The sequence below is a fragment of the Strix aluco genome, chromosome 3 (assembly GCF_031877795.1).
Source record: "Strix aluco isolate bStrAlu1 chromosome 3, bStrAlu1.hap1, whole genome shotgun sequence".
Taxonomy (NCBI): domain Eukaryota; kingdom Metazoa; phylum Chordata; class Aves; order Strigiformes; family Strigidae; genus Strix; species Strix aluco.
Window position 1 is genome coordinate 105,165,012 of NC_133933.1, and position 15,364 is coordinate 105,180,375.

The 15,364-nt window shown below is 39.0% G+C and overlaps 1 protein-coding gene across 8 annotated transcripts in view; it reads left to right on the forward strand.

The window, feature by feature from the left end:
* The window catches only part of DST (dystonin), a 316,145-nt gene extending 305,128 nt beyond the window's left edge, over window positions 1-11,017 (forward strand). For 4 of the 8 annotated variants that reach the window (XM_074819867.1, XM_074819868.1, XM_074819869.1 and 1 more), the window contains 5 exons: window positions 1,460-1,577; window positions 4,784-4,983; window positions 5,442-5,552; window positions 8,305-8,428; window positions 9,771-11,017. In XM_074819867.1, the coding sequence (XP_074675968.1) occupies window positions 1,460-1,577; window positions 4,784-4,983; window positions 5,442-5,552; window positions 8,305-8,428; window positions 9,771-10,036 (819 nt within the window). In that variant the 3' untranslated portion in view covers window positions 10,037-11,017. Of the gene's footprint in view, window positions 1-1,459; window positions 1,578-3,950; window positions 4,020-4,783; window positions 4,984-5,441; window positions 5,553-8,304; window positions 8,429-9,770 lie in introns of all 8 variants that reach the window. The other 4 variants (XM_074819863.1, XM_074819864.1, XM_074819866.1 and 1 more) reach the window with 2 other exon arrangements.
* Window positions 11,018-15,364: the final 4,347 nt, after the last annotated feature.

Here is a 15,364-nt window from a genome sequence, read left to right on the forward strand (position 1 = left end):
AAAATAAAGAAAAGAAAAAAGATAATATCTTTAGAATCTCTAGAAAAAATTCTCTGTAGAAACAAGCCAGTGAAAATAAACAACATCAATTTGGACGTCTTTTTTTTTTAAACTTCGATCTACATGTATAAAACAGTTCTTTGTTTTGGCACATATTGAATGCATTATTAAAAAGCCTTTACAAATAATGCTCATGTGAATGATCTTATTTATTACAAAAAAAAAAATTATTACTGAATTAAGTGGCAAGCTTTGCTTTTGTTTGGTTCCTAAAAGTAATATTCCTTTAAACTTAATCTCTCTTCTTGGCTTAAGTAGTACCAAACAACTAAAGTCATTTAACAAGTAGGGAGCACGTTTGTGTGGTTTGCGTTTAAAGCATTTTAGTCCCCTCACTGGAGCAAGTAGGTACAGTCTAACTATGGTCAGCCTTCTCCAAGGTCAAAGGTTGTCCCAAAGAGGTGTATTTGACTCCCGTTGGTTTCAGTGAGTGCCTTGCATGTTTGTGTGAGAGTGCACTGCACTTGGCTTGATGATCTGATACCAAAATAAGTACTTTAGGGGCATTGGCTAAAAAGTACTGAATTCTTCTGGTTAGTTTTCATGAGACTGTGGGGTCAACATTTTGTTCATGTTTTCTTTGATCCAGATTTGAATGGAGATACTGCATACAGGTTTTGTTACACAGGTTTCAAGAGCAAAACATGCGTTAGGCCTGGCCATCAGCCCAAAGGAAGAATGGGCTAGTACAAGAGTTAGTATGAAACAGGTTTTTGTGCATCTCTGAATTATGAAGAACCTCAATGTGTAGACAGAGGAATGACAAGCAGTTTATAACAAAGGACAATAATGATAGCTATCAATCATTCATTGCTTCTTCAATGTTCCCTTCCCCACATACACCTCGCTGTATGTGAGCAATGTCAACGCTATACCTGAAAATATCCCTATAAATGCATCAATTTATAGTATTGTGCAACACTCATAATGCATTGAATTTCCAGCCCACATACTGATCATTTAAAATGGTGCTGCCTTCCTTTCAGCTGACATAATTAAGAACTAGACTGTTGGAGAAGAGAGTTTGCTTAAGATTTTAACAGTGAAATAATGCAAATAGGTCTTCATTAATTTGCACAAATGCAGACTGTAACCAATTAAATAATGTGTTACTAATTTTGCTTCTTTTATAAGCTCAGACATTTGAGAATCAAGCATAAAATTAAACCTGAGATTCTTTCTTTACCGTCCTGCCATCTCCTTTGGATTAATGCAGCAGCATCTGATTTGAAAACTTAACAGCTTTAATAATCTGCATAAATAAATCTGATTTTTTTACCATTTACTAATAATTAAATATCAAAATAAACTTTTTAAAGTGTCTGATTTTTAACCTACCAGCGTTGAACTGCATCTAAATGGCTGAGAACCTCAGACTATTGCTTGATTTTTATTGCAGTTTGGTGACTCTCAACAACTGCGCCTTGTTCGTATCCTAAGAAGTACAGTCATGGTTCGTGTTGGAGGTGGCTGGATGGCACTCGATGAGTTCTTGGTGAAAAATGATCCTTGCAGGGGTATGTAACACAACTGTTAAAATGGACATGCAGATGGTTATTTGGATGCTGTCACCATTCATTGTCTCAAGATGGAGATTAATTGTATAAAACGCCAGTTCTGTATACATCATGTCACTAAATGTCACGTGATGATCTGTTTTTGTAAACTTTTAAGTCCCATGGTTAAGATCCTCTTCACTTGCACTGATGTATGTCTGGAATAATTCTGGTGTCTTCTGCGCAGTTCCTCCAGTGTTAAGAGTGGTGTAATTAAGAATTGAACTTAGCCCAGATAGAGTTTATGGCATGTAAGCTGCTTGTATGACTTGGCAGAAATAGCACACAGAAATGTCCAATAAAACCTTCTCAGCAAGAGAGAAGTTTTAAAGCAAGAAATCAAAATAAGGTAATTGAATTGAAGAGTAACAACAACAATGCAAAAAAGTTCTCTGGGCAGTAGCTGCATCCACACTTTCAGGCTCTGCCTTTGTAGCCCGGTCTTTTCATTGGCATCCTCCCCAGAACAGCTTTGCAGAGCCCTGAGCTTTGTACAAAGCAGCTGGAAGATCCTCTGGTCAGGAGGACTTTGTGCTCTGGGGAAGCAGGAGAGTACTCTATCACTGTGCCCTCCAGGGCACTGTATCAAATGCATTGTTTTATCAGTACACAGCAACGTAATGACATCTTAGTTTGTCAGAAAGCCTACTTCTGTAGTGGGAAAGTAGGCTCTGTCTGGTACTGTTCTTGGAGGAACAGTTGGAGATGGGAAAGAAGCCATTTGTGAAGGGAGTGGGAGAGCTACAAGTCAAATAGTAGCCAGAGTAGTAGAATTGCAGAAAGTATAATAATGACTGTGTTCAGAGTGAGCTGACATTCTGTAACCTAGGTAGTTCTATCCTGTTAACTAGCAGCATTAAATTTACTGCACGTTTACCTCTCGGAGGTTCTGCAGAATCACAAGCAATATTGTAGTTGTGCCTAAACAGCACAGAGGAGTTCAGGAGAGGCAAGTGAGCTAGTGAAGGCAGACACATCAACTGTCGTGTAGACCTTATTCCAGTGTCAGCTGTCTTACACAGCTTCTACTTTGGGACCAAGGTTTCTAAACAGTTTGATACAGACCTTGAGAGGGTGGAGAGCTTGTATTTGTAACAATTGTCATGCTAAATCGAGGATGTTAAATCCAAGAAGAAGCTACCACAAAACCCCGTAACTACTGACAGTATGCCACTAAGGCCTAGAAACCTTTGTCTACAGGCTTAAAAGGTACCATAAAACTTCTTATCATTGTATCATAAAAGAGCTGTCATAACCTTGTGATGACATCTCTTGAGTTTTTCAGCAGTATTAAAAATAGTCCTTTTGCTTACCAACATATTGTATATATTGTTTACTAAAGAAATGTAACGGTAATATTACATTTATTGGTGTTGGACCACTGAAATTTGGCACCCAATTCTGCACCTCCTACTATAAGCAAGTCATTCATGCCTGCAGAACCAGCCTTATTTTAATGCTTCCTATTCCTTGGAAGTGCACAGTAAATGAATATCCCTCAAGATATCTGACTCCACTGAAGGGTTAACTTGATCAATTTTGATGTTTCCCAAACATTTTTCTCAGGCCTATTGATGGGTAGACTGTTGCAGTTCCTACTTGGGTTGACACTGAGAGATACAATACTTAATAATGATCTAATTAATCTGTTAGAATGCCTTATTATTGTCCTCAGATTAAGAGTCCTTTGGAACTTTATCTCCTCTTCTTTTAATAAACCTTGTATTCTATGTTTCTCTATAGTATTTTCTATAGTACTCTATCCCTTCTTCATGGGACATAAATGAGCAGATGAGTAAGTCAACACAGTGGGTCTAAAGGAATGCTGATCTCTATAAAATCATCCAGACGCTGGACATTGTGCATTGGTTCCTAATCCTAGTCTTGTTGAAGTCAGTGATGCAAAGTAGTCATTGATGTCAGTGGTACAGGTTCAGACTTTTCCTTAAGCACGTCCCTCAGCAAATCTGCATTTCCACCAAGGGCTTCTTGTGTATCCAAATAAATAACACTTCAAAGAACCGTTGACTTTAAAAGTGTTGGACCTAGTTATATAAAATCATTTTAGCTTATATTACTTCTTTATGTCAGCAGATAAATACCGTTACACAAGTATACTTGGGACTGCAGCTGAGTCTGTCCAAGTGCTGTTTCCTTTTTGCCTAGGAGACCCTTGAGAACTCACCTCAGAGCACTTAAAAACAGCTTTTGCTCTGAGTCCTGTCTTTTGGCCTGGTGCTCCAAGTCTCTTGCATATGCAGCTGCTGTACTTGATTTCTTCTCCTGCTAACGATTTTCTTTAATGTGACCCATGTCCTGTGTCATTTTTTCTAGTTCATCATCACGGGAGTAAAATGTTACGTTCGGAATCAAACTCTTCAATTACCACTCAGCCTACTATAGGTTGGCAAACCCCTCTCTTTGTCTCCTTCTCCTCCTCTTCTCCTCTCTCTTCATTTCCTTCCCACTTTTTAAATATATATACCTCTAACAATATGCTTCACCCATCACATGTAGCTTAATGTGTTCCTACATGGGCTGATGCTTTGCAAGCTAATTTTTTTTGACACGCTTGAAGAGTGTTTCAAAAACAATTGTCATTCACACTGACACAGTTAAATGCTAACATGTGTTGCATCTGTTCTTGCGGAACATTCTCTCATATGTGTGTTTGTGTGTGTGTGTGAGTGCTTAGCCACCAATTACCTCATCATAGTTTGGATTTTATGTTCATCATTGCATGTTGCCAAACTACGTAACTTCATAGTTTTGAATAAATATATTTGCTGCTTTCCTGTAATTTGTACTTAGCAATTTCTTCTGGAATATCCAAGCAAGTATTATTTATTATGAGTAGCTGTAGAGTTAGCGAAAGTGCTCATCAGGTTGTGTCTGTATTAATAGCTGATTGATTAACAATGATTTAGCACGTTGAGCATTCCATTATCACGCTGACTTCCTTTGACAGTGGTTCATTCCTGCTGGCATAAAGTATTAGAGTAAGCGAGTTCTGCACATAACTCTTCTGTGTCCAAAATAAATGCATTACACACTAATGCATTTTATTTATTGTTAAAATCTGTTGGAATTGGCATGGCAAAAATGACAATACACAGCCTTGTGACAATTTTCATAGTTGCCTAAATGAACACCTTTCTTTGCTGCAGCTAAAGGAAGGACAAATGTGGAGCTGCGTGAGAAGTTCATTTTGGCAGATGGTGCCAGTCAGAGCATGGCAGCTTTCCGACCAAGGGGCCGTAGGTCACGACCCTCTTCAAGGGGTGCTTCTCCCAACAGATCTACTTCTCTCTCAAGTCAGGCTGGCCAGGCAGCTGCCCCACAAGCAGTTGCTACAAGTACACCGAAGGTAAGGAGAAACGTACAATACTGCACTGGTTAACAAATGGGGTATAGATTCTTTTTTTTCCCTTGCTCCAACAACATTGGTGCTTCCCCTAGCTGATAGGGAAGAACTATCTCAATTTTATTTCATAGCCTGGGGAGGATTTGAGAAACCTTTTCGGTATATTTCCTCTACTGTTTGTTTGCAACATGGGAATAGAAGAATTCTTTACATTTAAGGTGCCACATGAGCTAACTGGCAATTTGGGAATTGCTCAGAAACAGCCATGAACCTCTCCATTTTGTTTAAAACATAAGCTCTGCTATCTCTTCGATTCAGAATATTTGTCATCAACTCTTTCTGTTTAGTTTTTATTTCTACTGTGAGACTTGATCTCCCTGTGAAAGCCTGGGTATCCTTCTCCATGACATTGTTTTCCATCTACTGTCCTTCATATTTCGATTTACCATTGTTTCATACAGACACCCCATCATTTAACACGCAACTATGGTAAGCCATGGTTGACAAACAGCAAAACGTCAACTCCTTCTAAGCCACCAGAATCCTCAGACTATCAAGGGCCATCTGCAGAGGTACAGTAAGGACAGAGATTCTAGCCTAATGCCATTTCTTCACTAAAACTGTCACTTCACTAACAGCCACTAGAGTTTCAGTGCTTCAGAGCTGCAACATCCTATGCATATTAATGCATTGTCTTTATTTTAGAACTGTCTGAAATTATTTCTTCCCTGGTTTTTTTTTCTCCAAGTCTTTTTTTATGTCCTGTTACGTTTTTTGACTTTTAGGAAAACAGAGCCTCAATGAATTTATGCAAATGGTTAATGAATCATAACAGTATGCAATGAAGTGGTTGAGAAAATGTGGAAAAGTACTCTTTTTTTTTTAAATAAAACAGTTTATATACTTTGCAGGTTTCTCTTCTAAGATTGTTTACTTTGAGTTTATAAAGTACTGTAATATTCATGAACTGCAGGTATGAGATTAATAAATCATGATCTCCAGTGTAAAACCACTAAATAAAGAAATACCCAATCACTGTGAAGATGTCACAAAAGACTGACTGTGATGTGTAAATCTTTCTAACAACTGAAAGTTTTGTTTAGGGGGGTAGTGACCAATCATTGCTCTAATAAGATAGCTATTTGATGACTTAACAGGAAATGAGTTTTGATCTTATTTCCAGCCCATGACTTACATTAGAAATTGCTAGTAGAGCAGTTAGGATTGTGCTGGCAATTAAGCTGTATGACCAAAATTTGAATGGGCTTGGAGCCAAACTGTCTCCTCAAATGTCATTACAGTCAGTGAAAAGGTTGCAGCTGGGTCAGACCGCAAACTGACTTGTCACTTGTTGGAGTTACTCTTGCCCTGTGTTAGACGGAGGGCTCAGTGAGAGCAAGCTTGTGCCACCATCACCTCTGTTGTATCTGCTTTTCACAAATCTGCACTTTGATGTCTGTTGCTATTCATGTGACACCTTCTGGTACTAAGTTTACATGATGTCGGCGTGGCTTCGCTCAAAGATGCATAACGAACTTTTCACTCCCTCCTGCATTACTTGTGCACACTGCAGGCGTGTGTGTGTGTATACAGCACTTCAAGCGCACGGGGCTGTTGCTTAGAATGATTACCAATAGCACAAAGTTGAGTCAATTGTCAGTTTCTAATATATTCCTGTATTTTCTTTCATCCCTTAGCTGGTAACTGAATTGTAAGATTAATTGATGGTACTTTAAAGGGTTTATAGACATGGAAAGGTGGTGTTTTCATTGAATTACAGGGAGGTGAAAGCAGTTGGCATTGATTTCAAATGAGGGCATTGTATTTCTCACCTGCTCTTACAACTGCCAGTAGTTTCAGTGAGGTAATTTTTTATGTAAACCACCGGTGGTTTAAGATTATAAAAGGAATGAATCTGGTGGGGTAGGTTGCAGTGAATTTCTGAGGCATTCAGTAGCGTTTTCTGCCCAAGAGAGCTGTTATTTATCTTACATGTAGACTGCATTTGGGTTTAGGGCAAAACTGAAGAATAAACTTGATCTCCTTGCACCAGTAATTCTATCCCAGTGCCTTGCCCAAAGTGTAGCAACTTCAGTGGTGGTAAAGGAGATCATTCCCTTTCTCCTTATCTTTCCAAGCAGTCTCTATATAGCAGAGATTTCCAAGGTGTGGCTGGCCCATGTTAAGCACTGGTACTTGGCTTTAAAGCGAGTTTAACATTGTGATCATCCCTGTCAAGAGCCAGCAGATTGTTTGCTCTGTAACATCTCAATTTTTTTTGTTCAGATGTGCCAGAAGTGGTGCAAGCTAGCAGCTGCCAGGCAGGCTCCTGACGGGTCTCCGCTCACTGCTTAGCTCTAGGCAGCTCCCAGCACACTCCTCTGGATCTTGGTTTTCAGTACCTAATTCTACCCCACCACTGTATGGGGATCAAAAGCACAGAACACAGGATGCTGGGATCCAGGCCACTCAATGTGCCGCATCCATGACTGCAGTGTTTGTTCTTCTTTTTGGATATCTATTTAGTATTTCTGTGTTGATTCAATGAATATGAATACTGTAGTTTTCCTCTTATTTGCATATACCTCCTATCTAGTATCTTACAGGCATTTTGAGATTCAAAGATTTAATTACTGTGGTTTTGAAAGAAATGGTCCCATTTGGGACAGACTATAAATCGAGACTCATTTCATAAATGAGAAAGCAGGCCGTGTAAGACTGTGGAGTAGAGGCATTTCAGACAGCACATTGACAATAACTTTTTTTAATTAGTCCTATGTCTTTTTTTTCTACCTTTTTCTAGCAAAAGGTTTTGAAATTTGGTAGTGTTGTTTTGTCTTCAAAATATTTATAAAATTGAAACAAATGTATTCATCACCTATAACCACAGTCAGAATGGTGGAAAGTCAGGCTGCTCAGACATAAAACCTCAACTACTCGTCTCTGTTGATTTGTTGTGTACCATCAACTAATCTTACATGCTTGACTAATTATAAGAAGGTAGCATTTTCCTTTCTTTATATGCATTGAAATAAACACAGAGGATCCTAAAATGTTAATGTCAAGCAGACTGTTAAAATGACATTTTTGTTGTTTTACATTTGGACTACTTCAAATGCTAACTGCTAAAGGAATATTCAAAACTTCACATCATGAAAAATGCCCATAGTGACTGAAACCAGTATTTCAGATTCACAGTGAATGTTGTTATGATGATCATATTTTAAGCAATGTACTACCTAATACCAGACCTTATCTTCAGAAGTGACAGTTGAAAAAAACTGGTTTGTTTTTTTTTGTTGTGGTTTTTTTTTTTTTGCTTAGGGAACACCAATTCAAGGAAGTAAACTCAGACTGCCAGGATATCTATCAGGGAAGGGTTTCCACTCTGGAGAAGACAGCGGCATCCTGTCAACAGCAGCTACCAGAGTTAGAGCTCAGTTTGCAGGTGAGTGTCTTGACTTCAGAGCTTGATCTACCACTTCCTTTGGTTTCCACCTGAATACTTAGGGTCATGTTAGGGTTTGGAGAAGATCTTGGAAGAGTGGGAAGGAGTGAAAGTCCTACTGTCTCCACATTAGTATTGCCAAGGGTGCAACATTATCAGGATAATGGCCCTCCGTTCTCGTGGTTGCACAGCAGGGACATTCAGCTCTGGATGTGCAAATCCATGACTACAGCCTTCTTGACAATGGTATGTCCAATGTATCTGCCTAAGGAACTAGGGAAGAAGCATTTACTTAAAGGGTTCAGTTCTTCACAATATTGAAGTTATGCTCAACTGCGATGGAGCAAAGGGGTCACTTAATCATGACTTGTCCATTTCTTTTGAAAGAAGAACTGCAGGGAGCAGCTGTAGATAGAATATCCCATACAGATTTTTAACACAGTATATGAAAATAGAAAGCAGTGAAGCTGTGCTCTTCCAGGATCCTCAGAGCGGCTCTCTATAAGGGAGAGGGCTAAATGGTTAGAACAGAAGATAGCTCTGCTGGCTTTCCCTCTTATGCTCTGCAGAGCATACTGAGCAGTACTGGAAAATCCTGTTTGAAGAGTTCATGTCTTTTAAGTTACAGCTGGTTTGAAAAATGAGGCATCTAAGATTTCAGTTTCAACTTGGTGTTCTTCATGCACACAGGGAACCACATTTGTCAAGATCAAAAATATTCCATGAGTAATTGGAAAAATTATGAAAACCCACATTAATGGCTTTGTGTTTAAGAGTATTTGTTATGTTTTTTTTTCTTCATGGCACATTGTCTGGGCAGGCTTTCACTTTAGTGGGCTTGCTGTGAGCTCATTTACTCAGCCCTTTGTTTGGGAGAATGCCCTTGTTTACTTGCAGCTTTCAACTGTACAGGTTTGATTTTTTTTAAAAATTGAGATACTCATCTGCATCTCCAAGGTACATACATATATTGAGAAATCTTGAATGCATGAAGAGGCCAGATACTGAATTCTTTCAATTCATAGCTGAGAAAATGGCAGGGGAAAGAAAGGCTCTGGCTGTTGAGTGAATATACAGTGGATGTCTAGTAAGTAAAGAAAAGTGGCCAGAATTAATACATTTTTAATGAGATGTGCTAGTGACAAATTAACTATGTCTCGTATTTGATCTCACATTTCTTTCTCTTCAGTGGGAGATAGGGCATCATCTAACTTGCCTGGCAGAGGTCTAAAGTTTAGTTCAGGCAATGAAGAATATTCGGGGTTGCCAAAGACCTAGGAAAGACCCGCACACCTTTTCCATCCTTACCTCTAATACTGATGTCTATCTTCTCTCTTTCTAGAAACCAGAAGAACTCCAAGCAGACCTGGAAGCCGAGCAGGAAGCAAGGCTGGCAGCAGGTCAAGTAGTCGCCGAGGCAGTGACGCATCTGACTTTGACATTTCAGAAATCCAGTCTGTGTGCTCAGATATGTCAGAGACTGTTCCTGCTACAAGCAGACCAACACCCCGAGCAGGTTCTCGGCCTGGATCAGCGAAGCCTTCTAAAATTCCAACTCCCCAGAGAAGGCCACTAGTCAGCAAATTAGACAAGTCCTTGAAGAGATAATATGATTGGCTCTGTAAAGGTCTTTTCCTTTTACATTAAGTATTTAAGTTCGTAAGATGTAAAATATTATGTAGAAATTATTGTGAAATATTGCAAGAGGTGGATTTTTAATTCTGCAGATGGCCTTATTTGTGTATTTGTCTTCTTATTTTATGTGTATAATTTTTGTCAGATTTGTTTTTGTTTATGCCATATCCTGTGAGAAGGGGGAAGAGTTTTAATGTAAACTAACAGTTGTACACAGTAATGTGTAGAAAGTACACTAAAAATAATTGCCGAATGTACAGTGTACTGAATGTACAGTAAGTCTCCGCAACCTCAATAAAATAGGCCTATCACTATGTCATTAGTTAACAGTAAAGGATACCTCATGATTTTTCTTTAAAAAAGAAAAAGAGAATACTAAAAAGCCAAAAGACACAATTACACATTTTGAGCTAAGTAAACAAACACTAAAGGATGTACGTCAAAACTACTAAGGAATACAAACCCACATTCACAGTACCCTTATTTATACAGCATCTCTCAGAGAACTCACAGAGTTAATTAAGCACTCGCCAGTACTATGATACTCCGATACCTTGCAGCATTTCTGTGCCATTGCTTTCAATGAGGCCAGACACATTCTGGATATCTGAACTATTATTCTGTAAGAATATCAATATAAAGTGCATTCATGTAAATGTGAGGTTTTCTTTTGCTTGAGTGGATGGTAGCACTGTATCATTGAACTCATTTTGTATCAAAGCAATTTTGCTTGCAGAAAGCTCCAAAATAAACATGTCCCTTAACTTTATTTCTATTGTATTTCTTATTTTACAGGAAGATAATTTTCTGCGTTATGTTTTAGGGCATATATAATTTCAGATGACCAATAATTACCATAGGAACATAGGCTTTAATGTAATTTCCCATTATCAGCGATCAGATTTTGGTTAGCTACTGTGTTTTGTTTAATAAAACACTAAATTGTGCATATCAGATCATTTGAAATTTTATGTAATTATTGTGTGTCGACAATTATTTTCTCCATATTAAACTGACATTTATATACCATGTATGAAAGACATAAAGAGTAATTCCATTGCTCTTTTCGTCACTGAAATATTTTTGCCATTCATGGATTCTTTAAAAAGATTAATAATAGTTCATTTTCAGTGGAAAAAGGGAGTGCTGTAGAATGGCTGGGTAGATGCTGTAGTAAGTAGTGACAGAGTCCCTAGAAATTCAAAATGCTCTTTGATAATAATAGAAAGACTTGGGTAGAATTTGGTCAACATGGCAGACCAAATAGTCTAAACCTTGACTTAGATGAGATGTTGGGGGATATGGTGGAGGGCTGATGGTTGGGCTCGATGATCCCAAGGGTCTTCTCCAACCTGAATGATTCTGTGATTCTGTTCAAAACCAGAAAATGCTGTACCTTTAGTAGAGGAATTTTAGGGGAAGACTGGTTTATGGTTGGTCCCTTAGCATGTTGAAAATGAAGCAGAAGCTCAGCTGAGTGAATGATATCTGCATTCACTGCTAACATGCTCATTTGCAGTATTGGTAAGACAATGTTTTTTGAGTTGTTACAAGAGCTTCCTGCAGACTCACAAGTTGACTCACGCAATCAGTTTGTAAGAAACAGAAAAACAATATAGTTCTCAAAGGATAATTCAATCAATCAAATCCACTTGCATCAGGATTTCCTCCAACACAGAGTTGTATGAGTGTTTGTGGAAAGCAGGCAGTAACCAGTCCTACTGCAGCTCGTTTAGGAATCGGCATGCGCATTGACTGAATACTAAAGCATCAGTCTGTGCTGCGGTGCTTTATCTTGCCGTGTTTCACCTCTCCTGTTGCTGTTATTCGTCCAGTGATGGCTTTCCTAGAACATTAAATTACATTAGGATGACTTCAGTGCTTTTTGGAACCCCACAACAACCCTTGGGCAGAGAAATAGTTCGCGTTTACAGACGGTCACTGAAGCATCTCTACTTGTCAGCAGGAGAAAGGAAAGGGTAGAATTTAGACAATTGCACCGATAACTTGGCTGTAGGAGGAGATGGTGCTCAATGTGACATCCATGGTGCATTTTATAACTATGGACTGATGTTGAAGGACGTAGGTATGGCAAATCTGAGTAACTCCTTTGCACGTATAGGTACATAGTTCAGTTCCTTGTACCCCAAATGGATGGAGCAGCTCACCCCACATGAGGTAGTATTGATACCTACATGAAGCACCTTGTATGTATACCGTGATCTTAGCTTAAATGTATTTATAATGTTTCATTAATTACACAGCTTTATGGAATTTTCATGTTGCTACATTGTAACTTTACAGAAATATTAGAGCTGTGACCAGCCTCTGAGAAACCCAGTATCAACTGAAAGAACCCAAGGACTCAGTGGATTTCTGTGGCTTGTTGGCTACTGCAAAACAGGGGAGGATGAGTCTGGCACAGTGGGGAAGCTCGTTTATGGGCTTGAGAGAATCGTCCAGTATTGGAAACCCAATTAGCAGTAAATTAAATAGGACTAGGAATTCTGTTAAAAAGCCCAAATCTGTCTCCAAATGTTTACCTTCTTCCAAAAATTACTTATCTGCTTTAGACTGATACTAAGAATTCCCCAAACTAAGAGACTTTCCAAAATTCTGTTCCCTGCATTACAAAAATTAGACTGACAGAAGTCTGAAAATAAACATCAGATTCTCTGCACTTCTTGTGACCCAAGGATGAATTTGATGAAAAAGGCATATTGTGGACTTACCAGTAAGTGACAGGTAGCTCAGTTTTAGTGAGCTATTTTTGTAAAGAAAGAAGTGGTATTCAATTTCCATCTTACTGTAATTCAGAAATATTTTTTCTCTGGTACCTGCATAAGTGAGAGAGGAAAGATCAGCCTTAAAGCCACATCCCCACCTTCTTCTGTCACATGAGTTTTTACATAACCTCATCATCAGAGATGCATTTTCCCCCTTTCATTATCCTCCATCTAACAACAGTTGGTCATAAATTCTCCCAACCTGCTGGATGACCATAAGTAGAGTCAACATTTTAGTGTGGCCTAGACTCTTACACCTGCATATTCTGTGACTCTCCTGTGCAGTGAAGGAGCAGGAGTAATGGGGAGGGAAGAAGGGTTGGAAAGCCTATGGCTATGAGAACCATATTGTTTAGTGAATAATATATATTTAGCACTTGGAAAAGCTGGCTCAGTTCTAGGCTCCTTTACTTTTTCAGTCATTTTCAGCTTTCTGCATTTCTGTTTTGCTGCCTTCAAAATGGGAAAGTGTCCACAGAATTTTCTGAAATCTGCAGATGAAATCTGTAAGTAAAAAATACACCATTAGAAGAGCTAGTGGTGCCTTGTGGCTAGGCATCCTCAGCTGCTTAAGTTCAGGTATATTGTGAGCCTCTTAATTACATGCTAATGTAATGGATGACAGCAATTCAGGCTTTGCCTGCAGCACATCTCTTCCCAAAAGTGTAGGGATGAGGTTATATGCAATCTTAATTAAAAAATTAATGCATTTCGTAAAAATAAACTGATGCAAGCAGCTATGCCATACCAATGTCAGCAGGAACATTTGAACCTGTAGCTGCCTCTGCTGGTGTCTGCCTTAGGACTGGCAAGACTATCTACACCCCACACTTTGCATGTGAGAGAGGGAACATAGTGCTTATGTGTGTTGGTCACAGTATGTGTCAAGAGGACACATCTCTGTAATACTCTGTAAATAACCACAGGGATGGAAAAGAAGCATTATCTGGTTTGCTGCATCTCCAGTACAGCTGCTTTAAGAGCTTCCAGGTGTTTCCAGTTCTTAGGCTGTATGGTAGCATCTGAGCTCATCCTAGGCTAGTGATATTTAACTAGATGTTTGCTCTATGGGCCATAGTAGGGAGTGGTGATGTTAGGAGGTTTGTATCTTCACATGAGGTGAGTGGAATTTTGTAGAACAAAGGTGCTTTCCTAATGAAAATTGTTCTCTCTGCTGAATTTGAATAATGTGTTTGCAGACACGGAGGTGGGAGAGATGGTTGCCTTAGTTGCTGGCTTTTTTGGCAGGTTAAATGCAGGTAGGTTACTCATCTCTGTAGAAAAAGAAGAACATTGCAGAGGAAAAGGGAGCTCTTCAGAAATAATGGATGAGGCAGCAGCAGATTAAATTACATGTAAATTGCATGAAAATGCTTGGTGGCTGATACTGTTGTATTTTTTATGCAAATTGAAGTCCTGTTAAGACTTGCTCAGAGCTTGGCTGTTGCAAATGAAGTGGTATCTAACCTGAAGCTAAAAGAGTCTTGGCGGTGGTCATTTCATAATTAAGTAGTAGTTCTGAGCTGAAATTGTTCAAATAGTCTGAATTGCAGCTCCGGGTGCTCAAGCTACATTTCTGTATATGAAAGTTGAAGGACAGAATGATGAAGGTGAATTGCGTAACTTAGCTGGCATCCTGGATGAGTACGTACGAGAAAGTTAATAGATGTGTTCTTAGCACTTGGATGATTGAATATGAGTAAGAACCCCAAACCATAAATCAGGCCCTGTCAACATCTACAATGTTTTTTGTTCCTTGGGGAGGAGGCAGCCAGAGTGATGATAGCTCTGTCCTGACAGGAAGAGCTGACTTGGAGCTTTTTGTGGGGGTCACGATGGTCTTTCCAACATTTAGAAAAATATCCACCACCATTAATTTTTTTCCCCTCATTCTGGGGCTTGATCATAGCTCTTCCAAGTCCTCTCTTATTGGCAGAACAATGGAGACCTAGGGACCTATGGCAGAGTTTGCACTGTCTGGACTATTTTTAAAGGCAGTGAGTTCATACGATAAAGAAATATCTCTATATTTAAAAGCCTGTGATCAAAGTATAAGACAGGAAACAAGACAGTTCAAAATGAGGATGAAAAAAATAGGCTTGTAAATACTGCAAATGTTGAGCAACTCCACATTTGCTAATCAGAAGAGAGGGTGTAGCTTTGATCTAGCCACACTGATTTGAAGCTTTATAGACCAAATCAACAAAACAAGGTAATCAGGAGTAGGTAGTGTGCACCAAAGGCTACTACAGCAACTGAAGGGTGAAGTAGCTGAGCTGCTACCTGGAGTCCTCTCATCTCATGTGAACATGAGGGGACTGAAAAGTGTCTAACATATAATGCAAGCTTTTTCTTAAAAGGTACTAAGCTCTGGGAAACTGCTGATCAGTTTGGACTTGAAAAAGTGATAGAAATAATAATAAATGATTCATTAGTTGAAACCTGAATAAATACACTATGGAAGAGTTGGCTTAGCTTCTGGAGCGAAGTTACGCCTTACAAGCTGCCTGGAAGG